Consider the following 12,328-nt stretch of genomic DNA (forward strand, 5'->3'; position numbering starts at 1 on the left):
CTAATTTAATACCATGTGTTAAGCACTTTTAGTTCCTGGATGAGACTCTGCTTGTTGCCTGCACTTGGCCCACCAATTGAATTAGGACCCTAAATGTTCTCCTAAAGGAAGTAGAACTAATCTTGCTCCCTTATACCTGATAGCTGTCTTCACTGGAGCGATTCTGACCTCGATGTGCCTTCACTACACATAAATGCCACACACACACACACACACACACACACACACACACACACACACACACACACACACATGCTGCCTGCACTCGGCATTCGATAGATAAAAAAACCTCTGCTAGCTGTCTCCAGTCAGCAGGGACTCCCCACTCCTCCTCCTCCTCTTCCTCCCCGAGGTTGCTTCACACACACACAGGGCAGCAGGTGGTTTCACTCAGCCGGGCATTGCGTCAGCTGAAGGGCAGCACACACGCGCGGGCATGAGCGTTGGCAGGGGCCATGCCAAGGGCAGGGGTGAGACTCACAGGCAGAGCTCTGGATGTCTGCCATGCTATCATGCTACTGCTAGCAACCCCCCTCTGAGTAAATGCAGAACGTGTCCACGGAGTACATAGTGATTTGAAATGTGCTTTGTTAGTGTTTGAAAAAAAAAAATTGGTATGATATTTTCATTATGCTGAATGTGTAGGTTTGATGTTCTCAGGTTTATATTGAGTCAAATCTTCCAGAAGGTACACATAGTGTATACAGTGACTTAAATGTCTAATTTCTGGATAGAATAGGTCAGTGACGGTTTGGTACTGTGTGTTGTTTTCATAAATATTAAAGCGTGATGCTCTTGTTCATGTTCAGTTTCTTAGCCTTGTAGCCAGTCATTGAGTGTTAAAAGGCATGGAAATGATTGGGGAACCCAAGCATGTCTTGCCTGATCAACCACATTTGTGATGGGGTTATGAGCAGAGGGCATGGCATGTGTAGGGTGTCTTGCCTTGGAGAATCCAATGGCCTCAGGGTACTGATTTTGTCTCTGCATGTGTGTGTATTTGTGTTAATTGATGTGTGTGTGTGTGTTTGTGTTTGTGTATGTGTGTGTGTACACATGTTTACGTGTGTTTTTGTCTTTGTGTGTGTGTGTGTGTGTCTTTGTATGCATGTGTGTGTGTGTTTGTGTGTGTGTGTGTACACATGTTTACGTGTGTGTGTTTGTCTTTGTATGCATGTGTGTGTGTGTGTGTGTGTGTGTTTTCTGGCCCTAGGCTGGTGAGAGAGGTGACGGGGGTCAACGTGAACATGCGTGTGGGCATCCACAGTGGCCGCGTGCACTGCGGGGTGCTGGGACTCAGGAAGTGGCAGTTTGACGTGTGGTCTAACGATGTCACACTGGCCAATCAGATGGAGGCTGGGGGCAAAGCAGGGTGAGACACACACACACACATATATACCGGTACACACACAAGCATGCACACACACGCAAACACGGTCATAGCCATACATTCTTAGTCACACATGCACACAGGCACATGCAACCCCTCCCCACAAAAAACACACACACACACTCAGACATAAAGACATTACTGACAGACATATTCATGGACAACCATAACAACTCAGACATCTGTCCACTCAAACATATATTTGTCATGACACACAACAATACTACACAAGCTTTTCACAGCACATGGACATGCTGAATAGATTTTAACTCACACACACACACACATACCACACACTCAAGCCACACACACATACCACACTCTCATTCCACAGCCATAACACTGATTTGTTTCAATACACACACATAGCACACATTGTACAGCCTGGGAACTTCACACGCACATACTGTACTGCATACATATTGTGGTAGACAATGCTATAAATACAAGCAGGCACAAATATAGGCCCTCTGAGGAAATGCTCCATACATTAGATTCACATGCCATACATACAGTATGTGTTGTTATGTAAATTTTCCGCACAGTTTACTCAAAATAATATGAAGAGTTTGGTTCCAAAACGCTATATCTCCGTTTTTAAAAACATTAAAAAGTCATGATATTAAAATGTGTATTTCAGGTAATATCAATCAAATTGCGGTTGTACTTTAATTGAGTAAAGATAAATCACATAACAATACACAAATACAGTTCTACTGAAATGACTTTGAAAACAAAATATATTTAAAAAATGATTTATGAAAATTCATTAAAATGGTGGATATAGCGTTTTGGAACCAGCCTCTTCATATGCAGTGTGTTTCTGCACCAGGGGAAATGCAGCATGAGTGGTTTTTAAAGTCCCTTAGTGTTACTGTAGTTTTCCCTGCGTCCTCAAATCAGTAGGGAACAGGGAGTAGTAGACTCTGACAAGGACAAGAAAACATTTGCTTTCATATTTGCGCCTAGTTGTATTTGTTTAAAATATCCTAGTTCTTTTCATGTGATCTTAAAGATGTAAGCTCATTTGTGAACTTGATTTCAGAATGAGAAGGTATTTATTCAGTTTGGGTGGATATGCATGTGTGTTTCCTCCCCATACAGGAGAATCCATATAACGAAAGCCACCCTCCAGTACCTTAATGGGGATTACGAGGTGGAGCCTGGCTTTGGTGGCGAGAGGAACGCCTATCTGAAGGAGCACAGTATCGAGACCTTCCTGGTGCTGGGCTGCAGTCAGAAAAGGGTCTGTACACACACACACACACACACACACACACACACACACACACACACACACACACACACACACACACCTCAATAGTACGCTCCTGAGATACTAGCACAATTCAGACCAGATTTCATACCAGACCAATGCATGTTTGCTACACATCTATCTGTATGTGTTAGCTCTCTGCGTGGTATTATACTGGTGTGTTACGATTGTTGTCTTCCTAAAACTGTTCGACCATATCAATCTGGTCAACTGTTGGTTTCATTAAGATACTTACAAGTCTACACAATTGGTACCATATCCTGTAACTTCTGTTTTCTAAGCCTGAGCGAACAATTCACCTGTGTTGAAGTGTAGTTCTGTCTGACAATCTGTGACCTCTCCTGTTCCCTCTCCCTGCTCCAGAAAGAGGAGAAGGCCATGATGGCCAAGATGCAGCGCGCACGAGCCAACTCCAACGAGGGCCTGATGCCCCGCTGGGTGCCTGACCGCTCCTTCTCCAGGACCAAGGACTCCAAAGTCTTCAGACAGATGGTGAGACCACAAGGTTGGAGTAGAGGAGACGTTAAGCGACATTCCTCCGTGTCCAGAACTGTCTAATTGTTCAGGGAGGGACTGCAACTCATGCCTGTAATGTGCTGAACACTTATGAAACAATCAAATTGAACAGGGGCGCGTTTCCCAAAACCATAGTTGCTAACTAAGCGAGCAACTTTGTTGGTTGCAAAGCAGTTTCCCATTGCCAACCAACTAAGTTGCTAATAGGTTAGCAGCTATGGTTTTGGGAAACGCACCCCAGAATATTGAACAAAGTACTACTAACAACACAAAGAATAGAAATGTATGTTGTACAAATGGTGAGACTCACCTGCTTGTATGACTCTAGACTTTTGACCTGCGTCTCTCTCTGCTTGATCAGGGACCTCATAGTGTGCGTAGCGTTGCATCTTGTCTGTGATGTCTGTAATTCATTTAACGCTTAGGAAAAAAAACGGAATATTGAACAGAATGTTGAACAAAACATTCCTAGCAGCGCACTGAATAGGATTGTACAAAAGGTGAGACCAGAGAGCGCTCTAGAGTATTTTTGATGAGACCCACCTGCTGATCTGACCCTTCTCCTTTGACCTGTGTCTCTCTGGTTGACCGCCTGCTACTCCGCCTGTCTCCCGTGTCTCCTGTGTCTGGTCCTCTTTGGCTGTGTCTCTGTCTGGCGTTGGTTTGTAATGTGTGACCTTGTTCTCCTCCTCAGGGCATTGATGAAACATCCAGCAAAGACAAGTAAGTTTTATTTTTTTTTCAAGTCTGTGCCGCTGGAAATGAGACTATACAAAAAAAAAATGAAAAGCAGGTCAAGGTTGATCAAGTCTGACTCTCTCTCTCTCTCTCTCTCTCTCTCTCTCTCTCTGTCTCTCTCTCTCTCTGTCTCTCTCTCTCTTGCTCTCTGTATTTCCCCTGTGTTTTTCTTTCATCCGCTGCCTACATTTTTTACACTCCTCTTATCTCCTCGTCTTTTTCTCCTCTCCCTCCCTCCCTCTTTTACTATCCTTCTTTCCGCCTCCCTTCCCTCTCCCACTCCTCTTTCTTTCTCTCTCCCCTTCCTTTATCCTTTCTCTCTCTCTCTCACTCTCTCTCTCTCTCTATCTCTCTCTGATGTTCCTGTAGCCGTGGTGCTCAGGAGGCCATGAACCCTGAGGACGAGGTGGATGAGTTCCTGGGCCGGGCCATAGACGCCCGCAGTATCGACCAGCTGCGCAAAGACCATGTCAAGAAGTTCCTGCTCACCTTCCAAACCTCCAGTCTGGAGAAAAAGGTCAGTGTGACTCCACTCGACTCCACACTCATCTCTTGACTTCTTCTGTGTCTGTCCATTCTGTCGTCTCTCCTTGTCCTTTCCTCTCTACATCCTACATACATTCTCTCCGTCTTTTCCTTCCTCTCCTGTCTTTTGTTTCTCCTCCTTTTCTCTCTCTCTCTCACTTTTGCTCTCTTGCGCCTCCCCTGCACTCACCCCCACCTCCTCCTGCCTCCCTCTCTGCCTGTCCTTCACCTCCTCTTAAAGAGGGCAAGAATGAATGACCCTGATGGGGATGTTTGAGCCTCTCATCCTCTCAGTCTCATAGATATGGTTGTATTCTGTATCGCCTGGCGCCTCATTTAGTCTGGATGGAGCCAGCCTGGGCTCTTCCTGCTAGTCCTGTCAGTCATCATGAGTCTGGAGGAATTAGGATTATATATACATTTTAGTTATGTATATATTTTAGTTATGTATATATGGGGATATTCCACCATTTGGGGAAATACACTCATTTTCCACCTCCCCTTGAGTTAAACAATTGCATCTCTCCTATATGCTAACGGTCTAATCTGATTCAATGAGCTGGAGCTAAAAGTGTTACTGTCAGACTCAGAGAACGGCTGGATTAACTGGGGAAAGGTAAAACTCAATTGTTTAACTCAAGGGGAGGTGGAAAATGAGTGTATTTCCCCAAATGGTGGAATATCCCTTTAAGTTAACTGGTATTTAGCAGGTCCATTATCTAAACCGACATGGACTCACAATGACACAACCTGTCACAGGTTGGCAGGCATCCGCCACAGCGATGTCCATATATAATGTATATGATCTCTATAATATATAGAGACAATATTATTGTCTGTTTATGGTCTATTTGTTAACCTGTGTTCTCCTTTCTCCTCCTCTTCCTCCTCCTCTTCCTCCTCTCTCTATGTGTATGAATGTGGCTATTGTGGGATTAGTATTCGAAGAAGGTGGATGACCGCTTCGGGGGCTATGTGGCCTGCACACTGCTGGTCTTCTGTTTCATCTCCTTCATCCAGATCGTCATCTTCCCACAGTGAGTGTGGTGTGGCCACTGCGCTTAGTGTTTACTGTCTCCTGAGAGGACAGCGGACTTACACAAACACTGAACAGCTGATGAGAGACCAATAACTGTGTGTGTGTGTGTGTGTGTATTTACATGTGTGTGAGTGTGTGTGTGTGTGCATATGTGTGTGTTGTTGATGTTATGTGCAAACATGGTGAAGTGTAGCTAAAGCGGTGTAATCAATTATAGATCCAGACACCAAACACACAACACACACACAGAACAGACAACAGCATTCGTAAGCTAATTTGAAGTATAGAGTATACAAACTCGCTCACTCATACAGACCAGCAGTTTGTAAGTAGATTTGATGTGTTGCGGGTAAATGAACGTTATGATATGCATTGTGAGCAATGTAAATGTATAGCCCTGAGGTTCAGACTTGCACACACGCGTGCCCACACACACACACAAACACACACACACACGATACATGATGTGTAGGTCTGTGTGAACTGTGAAGTCACCTCTGTCACACACACGCACACACAAACACACACACACAAACACACACACACACACCACACACACACACGGTACATGATGTGTAGGTCTGTGTGAACTGTGAAGTCACCTCTGTCACACACACGCACACACAAACACACACACACAAACACACACACACACACCACACACACACACGGTACATGATGTGTAGGTCTGTGTGAACTGTGAAGTCACCTCTGTCGTGTGTGTGGTCTCTGCTATTTGTGCAGCACTCCGGTGATGCTGGGAATCTACATCAGTATCTTCATCATCCTCGCCAACATCCTGTTCATATGTGCCATCTACTCCTGCATCAAGGTAAGCAGCAGGCTCTCCAGTTTCCCCCCCCTAAAAGAGGTACGCTTGACTCTCTGCTCTGGTGCTCTGTCTGTTTTTCACTTTTCTTCTCTATAACTCTCTCTCTCTTGCTCTTTTTTTCACTCTCTCCCTCTCTCTCTCTCAGGCTCTTTCTCTCACTCTCTCTTGTCGTTAGTCTCTCTCTCTCAGGCTCTTTCTCTCACTCTCTCTTGTCGTTAGTCTCTCTCTCTCTCTCAGGCTCTTTCTCTCACTCTCTCTTGTCGTTAGTCTCTCTCTCTCTCAGGCTCTTTCTCTCACTCTCTCTTGTCGTTAGTCTCTCTCTCTCAGGCTCTTTCTCTCACTCTCTCTTGTCGTTAGTCTCTCTCTCTCTCTCTCCCTTTGCGTTTCGCTTTGATTGATTTTGTTCTGTTTAGTTTTATTCTTATCTCATGATTTATGATGAGTCTTTGAGTGCAAAGGCAGTCCAGATAAGAGAGTGTATTTCTCTCTAACCCCCTCTCCCTCCCTCCCTCCCTCTCTCTCTCTCTCTCTCTCTCTCTCTCTCTCTCTCTCTCTCTCTCTCTCTCTCTGTCTCTGTCTCTCTCTCTCCTTCTCCTCCTCCTTTCCCTACCTCTATCTCTCTCCATCCGTCTCTGTGTCTCTCTCATAGCTCTTTCCTGCAGCCATGCAGACTGTGTCCAAGAAGATTGTACAGTCTCGGACAAACAGCACCCTGGTCGGGGTGTTCACCCTGATCCTCGTCTTCATTTCTGCCTTCATCAACATGGTACAGTACAGTTGCACTTCACACACTCACACACAGTCACCCCTCAATAGCCTCACAGCACATGGAGAGGCATGATGCTAGCAAGCTAGAAAGAAGCTTGCAAGTAAGGTAGCAAGGCAGCTAGCCACTCACACTATTAACAGTTAGCACTGATACAAACTAGCTAGCTTATCCATTTATGTATATAATGCATTTGTCAACACTATATTGTAAAAGCTCTGTGGCTCAAAATGACAGTCTAGTCTGTACCCTGTGGACAAAGTCAGTAGCATTGGTGGCTAGAAGCAACGATAGGTGGATGTATCCTTACAGTACTTCTCATGACCATATTTATCTTATATTATAATATTAATTACGTCACTGGATTCTGGGATGTTGTACAAATCTAGCAACTCATTAAAAATGTACTTTTAATACCTCTGTAATATTGCTGTAGAGTCACAGTTTCGTAAGTCAACATTTGGTTGTGTGTGATGATGATGTCCCCTGCAGTTTGCCTGTGACACGGAGAGACTGGTGGACTGCGTTGCCAGGGAGATGAACTCGTCGTCTGACCTGGTGACCCCGTGTGTCATCCATAATCTCTCGCGGAGGGCAGAAGAAGGCTTGGTCATATGCCCCAGCAACACTCCGTCCTGCCCCTTTCCTGAGGTGAGCACAGGTGGCTGGTGTGTGTGTGTGTGTGTGTGTGTGTGTGTGTGTGTGTGTGTGTGTGTGTGTGTGTGTGTGTTACATAAATACAGGATAGAGAAAAGACAAATGTGAGTCTGTGTGTATTTAGTGTATTAAAGATGGTTTGTTGTGTTTGTGTGTGTGTGTTTGTGACTATGTGTGTGCACGTGCGTGTGTGTGTGAGTGAGTTTGGAGAGAGGGGTTCATGATTTGATTGCATGAAAGATAATGAGTATATGGGTTGTGTGCTTAAAGTGTGTGTGTGTGTGTGTGTGTGTGTGTGTGTGTGTGTGTGTGTGTGTGTGCGTGTGTGTTCGTGTGTGTGTGTGCGGCCACATGAGTAAAAAAAAGTATTTTCTCAAGAATTACTGCATACACTAAAAGGTTTACTGGCCATTGCAATTAAGTGTGTCATTAGAAAAATATTTACATCTTTCCCAAGAGCACAACAACATCTCTGACATCATTACAGACAGAAAGAGAGAGAACAAGAGAAAGAGAGAGAGAACAAGAGAAATTGAGAGAGAATGAGAGAAAGGCATGCACCACCCTGTCTCATCATCGTAGAATGATCTCAGCTCCACACGGCTACGCTTCACTACTGCTGGGAAGCGGGGCCCTGGTTAGTGTCATTGGCTGGGATAAAAGCCTCCTCTCTGTTCCCAGGCAAACAGCAGACAGTGGCAGTCACTGCCTCAGACACACACATGCACGCACGCACGCACACACATACACACACACACGCACACACACACACACACACACACACACACACACACACACACACACAGGCCCAGTGGTAGACGGTGCGGTGAGGGGAGCGGTTGGACAAGACAGGGAGGAGGAGGATGAGTGAGAGAAAGAGAGAGAGAGAGAGAGAGAGAGAGGAGAGAGAGTAGCATTTATACAGGGATGATAATGAAAGGGAGAGATGGGGGGGAGGTGTTTAGACAGGGATGATGACGAATATGGCTGGGCCATTAGCAGTGCCTTAGCCAGACCAGGAGCCGGTCGGTGTGGAGGTCAGGGATGGGCTGCCCCTATATCCGTGTGGCCAGAGCAGCACCAGGCCAGCGTGCGTCACCTGTGTCCTATCCTGTTCTGTTTGGTTTTGCTCTGGCAGTGTTTGCACTATTCTGTCTTTCCTATCACACTGACTTTCTCTCATCTTATCTTTTTGCCTTTCTCCCTCTCTCTCTTTCTTTCTCTTCCTCTCTCTCTCTTCCTCTCCTCCTCCTCCTCCCTCTGTCTCCCTCCTGCAGTATTTTAGCTACAGTGTGCTGCTGACGCTCCTGGCCTGCTCCGTGTTCCTGCAGATCAGCAGTATTGGGAAGCTGGTCCTCATGCTGCTCATCCAGCTCACCTTCCTGCTGCTCGTCGAGTGGCCACAGGTGGCGCTGTTCGACAACGCCGACCTCTTCGTCACGGCCAATGCCCTGTGAGCGCTGCACAGGCACACACACACACACACACACACACACACACACACACCCACACACATACACACATACTCATTTCTGTACACTCTCTCTCTTTCTCGCACAAACTCTCTCTTTCCCTCTCCCTCTCTCTCTCTTAGTCTCTGTCTCACTCTTCTCATGAGTTATGAAAAACACTAGTTATGAGAAAAGAACAGACTGTAGTGCAATTCATCATCAGTAAATACATAAGCTTTGTTTTTTCTCATACGTTTCAGTGAGTGATAATTTCAGGATGCAAATAAAATAAGATATTTATACATAATTTTCTTCAATTTTATTACAAATATTTTCTAAAAATGTATTTTTCTCTCTCTCTTGTTTTCCCCCCAGTGTTTTTAATGAATCTTTACAATGGTAAGTTCTTCTATTCTTACATTCATGTTCCTCCAGTCCTCCAGTGTTAATGTACGAGGCCAGGTAATAAATATTTACTCTTCTCCTTACAGGTCCAGTTTCAATGAAACTACAGACCAGTGGTGAGTGCCATTTGAATATATAAACACAGATCAGCAAAGCAGTACAAACAGATTCTTTTGGGTTTTTTTTTTTTAGGACGTAGTAGTGTTTGCCTTGTTTAGGCATGCAGAGTATTGTTGACTTTAATGTCCTGCACTGCCTCTCTGTTTTTGGTAATGCTATGCTAGGCCCTTCCTTCTTGCTCACTTAATAAAACACTGTCTTTGTGCTGGGTCCTAGACTTGGCTGAAGAAGTGCTACAGACTATTTTTATTGGGACAGGGCAAGTTAGTTTCCCTAAAGTGAGATAAATCCAAAGATGAAGGCCTTTTAATTCATATGATGACCTTGTTGAAATCCTTGGGAAAAACAAGGCTAGTGTAAAAAGAATTTGCTATGTCCCTTGTCAAGCATTTATCAAAGCATGTCTAGAGGCCTAAGAAACGGGAAAAGGTTTCAGTGGTCACATGAGGCCAAGATGGATCCTTTTGGTCAATCTTGACCATTGTGTGTGTGTGTGTGTGTGTGTGTGTGTGTGTGTGTGTGCGTGTGTGTGTGCGTGTGTGTGTGTGTCTCTCCACAGCCCTTACATTGTGACCAAAGTGTCTCTTAAAGTCATGACCCCAGTGATCCTCACAGTGTTTGTGCTGGCGCTGTACCTGCACGCCCAGCAGGTGGAGTCCACCGCACGGCTCGACTTCCTGTGGAAACTACAGGTACAGCAGGAGCCCCTCATGGGCTCACACACACACACACACACACATCCTCACTCCCGAACACTCTCTCTCTCACACACACAAACTAACTCTCTTTCTCTCTCTCTCTCTCTCTCTCTCTCTCTCTCTCTCTCTCTTTCTCTCCTTATCCTTTCATTCACACACTCTGACACACTTGTTATCACCTAAGCTTGACCAACAGATGGTCATTCAAATTAAGACTACTAAGATGTGGTTCAAAGTCACATCTCAGGAGATGGACGACTAGTAGACAGTGACATCAGGCAACAGTGTTGTGTCATTCTCCTCCAATACAAAAATGTCCCTTAAACGCATATCTGTGTCTTGTGCAAGTCTGTGTTGTCATTGGATTACAGTCAAGGTGTATGATTGTATTGAGTTGCATTCCTGAAACAAAGCTACTGTAAGCTCAAATATCTTGTCTTTTGTCTTGGGTAAATGATCACTCAATCACTAACTGAGACAGTTTGTTACAGTACAGGATACAGTCCTAGTGCATATTTTCAGTCCTATTGTTGCGTCATTTCTGTTCCTACCATATTTTCCGTCCTAGTGTCGCGTCATTTCTGTTCCTACCATATTTTCAGTCCTGTTGTCGCGTAATTTCTGTTCCTACCATATTTTCAGTCCTGTTGTTGCGTCATTTCTGTTCCTACCATATTTTCCTTCTTCATGTGACTTTCGCCTCTTTATTGCTCCTTGGCGTCTTGCCCCAGGCCACGGAGGAGAAGGAGGAGATGGAGGAGCTGCAGGCCTACAACCGCCGGCTCCTGCACAACATCCTGCCCAAGGACGTGGCGGCGCACTTCCTGGCACGGGAGCGGCGCAACGACGAGCTCTACTACCAGTCGTGCGAGTGCGTGGCCGTCATGTTCGCCTCCATCAGCAACTTCTCCGAGTTCTACGTGGAGCTGGAGGCCAACAACGAGGGCGTGGAATGCCTGCGCCTGCTCAACGAGATCATCGCCGATTTCGATGAAGTGAGTGACACACGAATGCACCATTGTTTTGGTTAAACTGTTAAAAATGCCATTGTCTGGTTTCTGCTTAATTATTACAGTATGTTGCTGATACTCAAATCGAGTGCTTGCTTTTTTCTTTTCATTTCAGATCATCAGTGAGGAGAAGTACCGGCAGCTGGAGAAGATCAAGACCATCGGCAGCACCTACATGGCCGCGTCCGGTCTCAACGACTCCACCTACGACAAGGAGGGCCGCAGCCACATCACCGCACTGGCCGACTACTCCATGCGGCTACGCGAACAGATGATGCACATCAACGAGCATTCCTTCAACAACTTCCAGATGAAGATTGGTCAGTGCCACTGCTGAACGTCAATCGTCAGTCATATCCTAGTTGTACCATGAAATGCTAGCAGGTGTTTCCTCCTGAGACCATTTTAGAGTTGATTAAATGCATGTATGCTCACATATTGTGTAATGTATGTACTATTTACTGACTGCTGTATGTACTATTTACTGACTGCTGAACGAATTCAAGCTGTCCTACCTGTAGGTTTTACCAGGAAGTGGCGTAAGGTGTTGAGAATTCAGCAGTGAAGAGACATTTAGATGTTATACAAGGGAAATAGCATGATGAAAGCTAGACAAATTCTTAACTTGCTGTCTAACTTGACCGACCGCAAACTCTGTTTTAGGCCTGAACATTGGACCAGTGGTAGCTGGAGTTATTGGGGCCAGGAAGCCTCAGTACGACATCTGGGGAAACACTGTCAATGTAGCCAGCCGCATGGACAGCACAGGGGTTCCGGATCGGATTCAGGTACGTCAGCAACCTCGATGCATCCGCCTCGGCACAGCACATCCACTACAGCGCTAAATACCCGACCAGGCACAGCACATCCACTACAGCGCTAAATACCCGCCCCAGCACAGCACA

At 45.5% G+C, this 12,328-nt stretch overlaps 1 protein-coding gene across 2 annotated transcripts in view; it reads left to right on the forward strand.

Annotated features, from left to right (window-relative positions):
- adcy6a (adenylate cyclase 6a) overlaps positions 1 to 12,328 on the forward strand; it is a 56,194-nt gene that overhangs the window by 40,499 nt on the left and 3,367 nt on the right. The window contains exons 8-23 of one of the 2 annotated variants that reach the window (XM_076275490.1): positions 1,214 to 1,372; positions 2,495 to 2,636; positions 3,030 to 3,158; positions 3,877 to 3,905; positions 4,290 to 4,437; positions 5,385 to 5,482; positions 6,229 to 6,316; positions 6,966 to 7,082; positions 7,575 to 7,733; positions 9,017 to 9,192; positions 9,566 to 9,589; positions 9,682 to 9,711; positions 10,275 to 10,407; positions 11,145 to 11,408; positions 11,539 to 11,743; positions 12,087 to 12,211. In XM_076275490.1, coding sequence (XP_076131605.1) covers positions 1,214 to 1,372; positions 2,495 to 2,636; positions 3,030 to 3,158; positions 3,877 to 3,905; positions 4,290 to 4,437; positions 5,385 to 5,482; positions 6,229 to 6,316; positions 6,966 to 7,082; positions 7,575 to 7,733; positions 9,017 to 9,192; positions 9,566 to 9,589; positions 9,682 to 9,711; positions 10,275 to 10,407; positions 11,145 to 11,408; positions 11,539 to 11,743; positions 12,087 to 12,211 — 2,026 coding nt within the window. The remainder of the gene's footprint in view (positions 1 to 1,213; positions 1,373 to 2,494; positions 2,637 to 3,029; positions 3,159 to 3,876; positions 3,906 to 4,289; positions 4,438 to 5,384; positions 5,483 to 6,228; positions 6,317 to 6,965; positions 7,083 to 7,574; positions 7,734 to 9,016; positions 9,193 to 9,565; positions 9,590 to 9,681; positions 9,712 to 10,274; positions 10,408 to 11,144; positions 11,409 to 11,538; positions 11,744 to 12,086; positions 12,212 to 12,328) is intronic. The other variant, XM_076275491.1, reaches the window with a different exon arrangement.

This window comes from Alosa pseudoharengus, unplaced genomic scaffold (genome assembly GCF_046254945.1).
Source record: "Alosa pseudoharengus isolate Yale_2024_CS ecotype anadromous, Long Island Sound unplaced genomic scaffold, YU_APseudo_1.1 YU_APseudo_1.1_scf_9, whole genome shotgun sequence".
In the NCBI taxonomy this organism is placed as follows: domain Eukaryota; kingdom Metazoa; phylum Chordata; class Actinopteri; order Clupeiformes; family Clupeidae; genus Alosa; species Alosa pseudoharengus.